General features: G+C 43.2%; 1 protein-coding gene across 3 annotated transcripts in view; it reads left to right on the top strand.

Moving 5' to 3' along the window:
• The first annotated feature begins 222 nt into the window (after positions 1–222).
• Positions 223–8821, top strand: part of EPB41L4A (erythrocyte membrane protein band 4.1 like 4A) — a 217753-nt gene continuing 209154 nt past the window's right edge. For all 3 annotated transcript variants that reach the window (XR_012656120.1, XM_032768250.2, XM_032768247.2), the window contains exons 1-2: positions 223–403; positions 720–1122. Coding sequence is in view for 2 of the 3 variants with exons in the window: in XM_032768250.2 (XP_032624141.1) it covers positions 1024–1122 (99 nt within the window). In the remaining variant the exon portion in view is untranslated. The remainder of the gene's footprint in view (positions 404–719; positions 1123–8821) is intronic.

The following is an 8821-nucleotide window of genomic DNA, read 5'->3' as shown; positions in this document are numbered from 1 at the left end:
AGTCACCGCCGCGGCAGGCGCGGGGGAGAGGCAGGCGCGGCGCCCCCGGTCACTTGGGCTTTGCAGAATCCGAGTGCGGGCAGCTGCCGGGGGCAGGTGGAGCCGCGCCCGCCCAGTGTGTGAGGCGCTCTCTGGCGCTGGGGGCGCTAAGGGAGCCCTAAGGACAGAGCTGCTGCGCGAAGGGCGCCCCGAAGCCCCAGCGGCAGCTCGCACGTGCGCCGCACAGGACGCAGGGGAGCAGCAGCAGTAGGAGGGCGGCGCTGGGGCGCTCTCCGCTCTGCTCACTAGGAGGAGGGGCCGGAAGGCGAAAGCCGGGTGGGCCGGGCGGAGAAACGAAGCGGGGTACTTCTGCACATGGCCCCACGACATGAGCTGCCCGCCAGCGGTTCTCCTTTTCGCCTAGGTAACTCACCCCTCTTTCTCTGCCCCCGCCCCCCGTAAAGCAGGGGAGCGGGTAAGGAGGGAGTCCGTGGCTTTCCCCTGCCTTGCTGTGCTCTCCTTCTGCACAAAAGAGCAGCCTCAGAAATGGAGTGGGAGTGGGAATGTGGCAAATGATTAACCCAGAGACACGGTGAGAACAGGTACGGAGAACAGTGGGTGCTAATACAGGGTTTAAAGAACAGAGAGGAGACTGACACCCTGCTGTACCTTGGCAGGTGGGACCTGGCCCGGGACTGCGCGCTCCTGGCCCATTGCAATGTGATTTTTCTTTCCCACAGGGCAGCGGAAGGAGCTTCTAACACCCCCGGCCTTGCTGAAGACTTTTGCAGAATGTCCAGGGAGTTGTTCCTTGGTGTTTAGCTCACCATCTTTGGAGCAACTGGATACTCAGCGTTCCAACATCCAAGAAGTACCCGCACGCCTGCATCTCCTGGGATCGTTCTATTGCATTGGGACTGCTGAGCTGAATACATTTCTTGTTCATTAGCGGCGGCGTTAATTAAACGCGCTGCTTCTCCCTCTTCTGGAGCTTGGGGTCGCCTTTATCTCTCGTTCCCATTTCCCCCAGACATCAAAGCGGTGATGGGTTGTTTCTGTGCTGTCCCGGAGGAATTTTATTGTGAGGTTTTGCTTCTGGATGAATCCAAGTTGACCCTGACCACCCAACAGCAGGGGATAAAGGTAAGCACAGGCTGCGTTGCTTTCATTAGGGTTACCCAGGCACTTGTCAATAATGTTTGAAATGCTTTGTCTAAAGCTCTGCGGTAGGGGAGTAAATCCTGCTTGGGAACGTGCTGTTCGAGAGTGGTTATCAATGCTCACTGCTAATTATTGTGAAATGGAGGGTTTATATAGTTTAATTAACACTTGGTTAACTGAAAAGAAGTTTGAATAGCCCCCAAAGGTGAAAATCATTCCATAATTTTAATTCTCAGTTACTCCAGTGATAGAAATTCACCACAAAAACGTGTGTTAATTTTTTAAGGCTAAGTGAATTATTTTATGGCATACACTTATTTGAACAGATTCCAGCTGTTCTGAAGGACTCATGACATTGTGTATTAGATATTTATTACGTAAAAAAAAAACAAGAGCTCAAAGTCCATTGTTCGAGAGTTAGGAAATACTAGAATTAAGGCTGCCTTTGCAACTTTAATTTGTCCCCTTGTGCATGTGCCCTATGATATAATGTTTAACTATGATCATATGCTATTTTTTCCGCAGTGCCTTATTCAGTGTACAGAATAGTTGGTGCTCTGGGAATTAATGAGGGTTGTGTGGTGAATGAGTCTGTAGTCTGTAAGATCCCTGCCTCAGTTGCTGCAGAAGCTGAAAGGTGTATGCTATTTTTGGGGACTAGGGCAGATGCCTATCCCCTCCACCAAACAGGAGGAGCCATTGGACTCAGGCTGCCAAGAGAGTACTGGGAACAATACATGAAAAAACAGACATGGGAGTGAAGGTTAAAAGTTAAAAATTGGAAATTCAGAGTGGGAGCTGAAAGGTGTGTGCCTGTTGTGATTGCTGGGAGATGGTGAACCTAAACCCTCGTAAAGCAAAAGGCCCTACCTTGCCATTAAACCCAGGCCACAAGCAAATTCTAGGGACAAGGAATGAAAAAATCAAGGATGAGATGGAGGTAAGAAGTTAAAAATCAGGGAACTGGAACGGGACACCAAGCAGAGAACCCCTGACAGAGCCCATGACTCCTCTAAACCTGACTAAGGAGTCAATGGACACCACCCAGAGCAACTTTACTTGGAGGCATGACTTAACAAAGGAATGGAAATGGGCTCCACAGTCTCAGAGCACCCCCTAGCCCCTGATGCAGCTTCACCCTCCTGGAGTGATGGATGGCCGTGTAGGACAGTGCCAGGAGGAGGCTGACGAGGAGGTCCTGTGACTTTGTGGGGCAACTGATGGGATGTGTGTAAATGAGGAGGTGCAGGGAAAAGTGCCGCTAGAACCTCAGTGAGAAGTTCTGGAGGGACCAGAAGAAGGCTAATGCACTCTTTATAGATGTACAGCAGGGTCTCCCTCTCACCCCAGAAAGGACAGTTCTCAGGGGAGTTTGTGAACTGCACCAGGTATATGCTTGTGCTCACGGCTTCATTGGTGAGCCACCAACTGGTATCCGTGGACCATGAGATCAGAATGGAGTACAGTCTGGTGCAGTGGGGTTTGTTGCTCTTCTCAGGTGGCAGCAGGTCCCACTACTTTGGGATACAAGGGGAAGGAAGTGTATTGGGCAACCTTAAGCAAAGGCAGCACTACCAGCTCCACCTATAATTACACAGAGATGTATTACCAAGATTTTCAAAACTGGGTGCCTGAAATTAGGCTAATAAATCCATATTTAGTTGAATACCAAGCAACTTCCAGTGCCATTTGACTTCAGCGTTCAAATATGGATTTAGAAATCTAAATTTAGGCATGCAGTTTTGAAAATTTTGATATAGTTTATTATAATATATATTAAATTACATATATGGTCGCTCGTGAACACAGAGACTCGGAGATATAAAAGGAGTATCCTACAGAGAGAGGGCATAGAACACAGGACTGGAAGGGACCTGTTGGGTCATCAAGTCCAGTCCCCTGCTATCACAGGCAACCCCATCATATAATCCCGTTCATAGAATTATCAAAATCCACCCTAAAACTAATTAGGTTGTTTCCCCCCCATTATTCCTATCGGAATGCTGTTCCAGAATCACAGAAATGTAGGACTGGAAGGGTCCTCGGTAGGTCATCTAGTCCAGTCACCTGCACTGAGTGGAACTAAGTATTATCTAAATCAGGGATTCTCAGACTGTGGGTTAGGACCCCAAAGTGGTTCGCAACCACTTTTGAATGGGTTTCGCCAGGGCTGAAGTCAGAGCCTGAGGGCTTCAGCCCTGTGCGGCAGGGCTCAGGTTGCAGGCCACCTGTCTGGGGCTGAAGCTCTTGAGCTTCAGCTTTGGTCCCCCTGCCCAGAGCTGTGGGGCTTGGGTTTTGAACATCGTACCAGGTGCAGTGGGGCTTGGGTGGGCTCAGGCTTTGGTCCCCACTCCTGGGGTCATGACGTGATGTCTGTTGTCAGAAGGGCTTGTAGTGCAATGAAGTTTGAGAATCCCTGATCTAGACCAGTGGTTTTCAACCTTTTTTCATTTGTGGATGCCTAAAAAATTTTAAGGTATGAACTCCTTTGGAAATCCTAGACAGAGTCTGTGGACCCCCGGTTGAAAACCACTGATCTAGACCATTGCTGACAGTGGTTGTCTAATCTTTTCTTAAAAATCTTCAATGACAGAGATTTCATAACCTCCCTAGGTAATTTGTGCCAGTTCTTAACTACCCTTATAGGTAGGAAGTTTTTCCTAATGTCTAAACAAAACCGCTCTTGCTGCAATTTAAGCCCATTACTTCTTGTCCTGTTCTCAGTGGTTAAGGAGAACAATTTATCACCCTCTTCTTTATCACAACCTTTTATGTACTTGAAGACTGTTATCAGGTTCCCCCCCCCTCAGCCCCAGTCTTCTTTTCTGCAGACTAAACAAACCCAATTTTTAAACCTTTCCTTGTATTTTCTAGCCCATTAATCATTTTTGTTGCTCTCCTCTGGACTTTCTCCAGTTTGTCCACATCTTTTTCTAAGTGTGGTGCCCAGAACTTGACACAGTATTCCAGCTGAGGCCTTATCAGTGCTGAGTAAAGTGGAAGAATTACTTCTGGGATCTTGCTTAGAACACTCCTGCTAATACCTGACTCCTCTGATGTAGAACCCTTCTAATTTCCAGCCTAAATTTATTCATGACCAGCTAACACTGGTTTGTTCTTTTGCCAACATTGTCCTTTAGTTTAAATAGCATTTTTCCCTTCCTGGTATTTAATACCCTCCCTTCTATCAAGGTATTTATAGAGAGCAATCGTATCTCCCGTCAGCCTTCATTTTGCTGTGCTAAACAAGCCAAGCTTTTTAGTCTCCTCTCATAAGATAGTCTGTCCTCAGCCAGTTTCTGTTTCAGCAGTTAGCACACTCCTGCTTTTTGTTTCGTGGTTATTAGTGCAAATATTAAATCTTTGGTCCCCAATCTGAGCCTAGAGGAACTCTATGAATAACTTCCCTCTATTCCTTTGAGTAATTTCATAGACTCTCCCAATCCTAAAAGGGCACTAGTATGTGTGGATCCTTATCCCTACATAGTTCCTGTTGAAGTCGGTACTCCACGTGAAAATAAGGGCCCCCTTGCAAATCTTTTTCAGGGTTGGAGCCATATGGAGTTCAATGAAAGGAATGGTCTGTTTTAACTTATTCTAACCAGGAATTTCCATTTACAATAATTATTTCTCTGTAATACAGGTCTTTGTTGATAATACGTTGTTATTTAACATTTTAACCTTGAAATAAGCAGGTTTACTAATATTGTTTAACCAGATGAAAGTTCAAACTGACTCATTAACTTTACTTCTATATCATTAAAGTATTTTTCATATTAGTGACTTTATTTGTGTGTATACATTTAGAGATCCAAGGATTAGTTTGGTTTACTTTGTTTTATGATAATATTCCTGTTTTGGCATAAGATGCAGGTTGTAAGCCTTTCTGTTTATCTTTTTGCTCTGTATCAAAGCTTCTGCTGGAGCGTCACATCTGGATCTACCCTCTCCTCTGCGCTCATTCTTTTAATTAGGTCTAATGATGTGTGGGCGTGGGGGGGGAATATCTCAAATACTGTTTAACAAACCTAGAACTGCCCAAGAAGAAGGGAAAACTCTTAAGTGTTGATAAAAATAGTTATTTTTTAATAAATAATAGTTAATCCTAGACAATTTGGTGGTGTCTCCAATGAATCTGAACTGGGTATTTGATTTAGTATTTATGTATGTTTTTGAAAATACCTCAAAGGATAAATGTCAGCTTTTCAAGACATTTCCACACCTGAGGAACTGTCCCAGATTGAAGTATGAATAGAGGTCAAATATGAAATTGGAGAACTAACAACTGTGGTATGTAACCCACAGCTTAAGTTAGCCTCTGTATCAGATGACTGGAAGATAGCCAACGTAACGCCAATTTTTAAAAAAGGCTCCAGAGACAATCTTGGCATTTACAGACCAATAAGTCTAACTTCAGTACTAGACAAATTGATAATTCTGTTCTTTACTATAGTTTCTATCAGATATATAAAGGGAAGTCATGCCTCACAGATCTATTAGAATTCTTTGCAGGTGTCAACAAGCATGTGGACAAGGGTGATCCCGCTGATGTAGTGTACTTGGACTTTCAGAAAGCCTTTGAGAAGGCTTATGCAGAGTAAGCAGTCATGGGATAAAAGGAAAGGTCCAACTTTATGTACAAAATGATGGGGTCTAAATTAGCTATTACCAGTCAAGAAGGAGATCTTGGAGTCATTGTGGACCGTTCTCTGAAAACATCTGCTCAATGTGCAGTAGCTGTCAAAAAAGCTAACAATGTTAGTAACCACGAGGAAAGGGATAGATAAGACAGAAAATATCATAATGCCATTATATCTATCCATGATGTGCCCATGCCTTGAATAGTGCATGCAGTTCTGTTCACCTCATCTCAAAAAAGATATATTAGAATTGGAAAAGATATAGAAAAGTGTTTAAAAAAAAAAAAAAAAAAAAAAAAAGAGAGAGAGAGTAAGGGCATGGAACAAATTCCATATGAGGACAGATTAGAGATTGGGATTGTTCATTTTAGGAAAAAAAAAAGAGAGGACTAAGGAGTCTATGATAGAGATCTGTAAAATCATGAGTGGTGTGGAGAAGAAGTGAATATAAGGAAGTGTTATTTACTCCTTTACATAACACAAGAACTAGAGGTCACCCAATGAAATTAATAGGCAGCAGGTTTAAAACAAACATTAGGAAGTTCTTCTTCACACAGAGCAGAGTCATTGTTTGGAACTTTTTACCAGGGGATGTTGTGAAGGCCAAAAGGATAACTGTGTTCAAAAAGGAATTACTTAGATAATTCTAGCTCAATCAACAGCTCTTAGCCAAGATGGTTAGAGACACATCCCCATGCTCTGGATGTCCCTAAACCTTTGACTACCAGAACCTAGGACTGGACGTCAGGGGATGGCTCACAGAATATCAGGTTTGGAAGGGAACTCAGGAGGTCATCTGTCCAACCCATTGCTCAAAGCAGATCCAATCCCCAGATAGATTTTTGCCCCAGATCCCTAAATGGCCCCTTCAAGGATTGAACTGACAACCCTGGGTTTAGCAGGCCAATGCTCAAACTACTGAGCGATCCCTCACTTGATAATTGCCCTGTTTTGTTCCTTCCCTCTGAAGCATCTGGCACTGGCCACTGTTGAAGTCCAGGATACTGAGCCAGATGGACAATTGATCTGAGCAAGTATGGTCATTCTTATGTTCTTACCTATTGCTTCAAGCAATACCATTATTTCTGTAAAGGCTGCAGGTTTACTGTATATGACAAGGACTGTCAGGAATACAGAATGACGATGATGACAACTGAGGGGTGTATTAATTAATGTTATTTCACTATAGGAATGGATTTGTGATTGTACTACAGATTAACAAAATGAGCAGAGGTTCACAAGATTACAGCTCTGAATCCCAATGTAATAATAATTAGCGCTTTTCACCTTTAGACCTCAAAGTGTTTAACAAAGAAAGGAAAGTACCATTATCCCCCTTTCACAGGTGGAGAAACTGAGTCGCAGAAAGGTGAAGTGGCTTGGCCAACATCACACAACAAGTTAATGGCAGAGTCCGGAACAGCACCCTGACTCTCCAACTTCTACTCCCATGCCCTTATACAGTGGACCACACTCAATTTGGAAGCATTGTAATGTTATATTTCTTGTAGTCACCAAAACTTATTTTGTTTCTGATAGCTCATCATTCTTCTCTTGCATCTTCATTTTAAAAAAAAGAGTTCAGTCATGTGAAAATGAAAAGCTTGGCTGTCTAGCTTTAAGGACCGCTGTTTCATGTACAAACAGGCAAAATAACCAGGAGAAGGCATGGAATGGAACCAGCCTTAGACATGTTATTCACATTTTGATTTTGTTGTCATACGTTGTGCGTAGAGATGCAGTTCAGAGAATAAATATAGTGAGATCATAAAGCAACGTATTCTTAATCCGGTACAAGTTATTTAAAGGGCAAGCTTTGTGAACATGGCACATATTATCTATGTATATAGTGCTAAGATAGAGGTAGGATCTCTACTGTCATGTAAAAGAACTCATTCTTCCTTCTTAGAATTAAACAGATGAATTGAGAAATGGGTGGTTGAAAGTCTTGTACTATAAATTAGTTAGAAATTGGTTGTTTATTGAAAGGAAATAACCGGTTTCCCAATACTGTTATTTTGACTAGTTTCCACACTTGTAAACGGTAATTTAAGCAGGTTTTATGGTAGAGATAGTTTATTTCAAACAGGTTTAGCCCATTTGTTAGTGTCACAAAACATGTTATCAATGTTTTGATCATTTATGGAGATGTTGCCAAACATTACATATTAGTATATGATTCTTCTGTTAAGAATTAGTCATTTTCCCTGTGCAAAGCTTTACTTATTGCAGATCGGGTTTTGCCATGGTAGATTTAGTTGTTATTGCTGGTTTAGGAATCAGAGGCTATGGTTATGTAGCTCATTATAAAATGCTGATTTAGAATGTACTTGGTGGTACAGATCAATCATTAGATTTCAGAAAGAACCGGTATCTTGTAATAAAAGATATCAAGAATCTCAGAAATTCTTCTGTATTTATTTTTCTTGGAAATGGAATGGAAGTTCTGCAGGAGAAAACAGGTTTATTTGTTCAGAATAATATCGAACTATTCTGAAACAGCCCTGTCCTGTTTTGTATTTCTGTCTTCCTTGTAATAAGGATTACTATCTCAGGGAAACATTAGCTACTTCTCTAAAGCACAGGAATCTCAGTGTTATGTTAAATAACAGGTTTAAGTCTCAGGCTAACAAGAAATACACTTTTAAAATATTCTCTGTGTGTGAAATTCATCCCTATGTACTAGGCCAGCCCAAGACCAGTGTTCCACTTAAGCCCTATTTCAGCGGTTCTCAAACTGTGGGTCGGGACCCCAAAGTGGGTGGCAAGTCCTTTTTAATGGGGTCGCCAGGGCTGATGTAAGACTTGCTGAAGCCCAGGACCAAAGCTGAAGCCTGAACCCTGCCCTGAGGGCTTCAGCTCTGGGTGGCAGGCCTCAGGTTTGAGGCTGCCTGCAAGGGGCTGAAGCCCTTTGTCTCTCTTCCCTCCCACTGCACCCTGCCCAGTGGGCGGGGCTTGGGTTTTGGCTTTGGCACCCTCACAGGACGACAGGGCTCAGATTTTGGTTTCCCTTTCCAGGGTCGAGTATAATTTTTGTTGTC

This window comes from Chelonoidis abingdonii, chromosome 6, assembly GCF_003597395.2.
Source record: "Chelonoidis abingdonii isolate Lonesome George chromosome 6, CheloAbing_2.0, whole genome shotgun sequence".
NCBI lineage: Eukaryota > Metazoa > Chordata > Testudines > Testudinidae > Chelonoidis > Chelonoidis abingdonii.
This window is presented reverse-complemented; position numbering and strand designations above follow the sequence as displayed.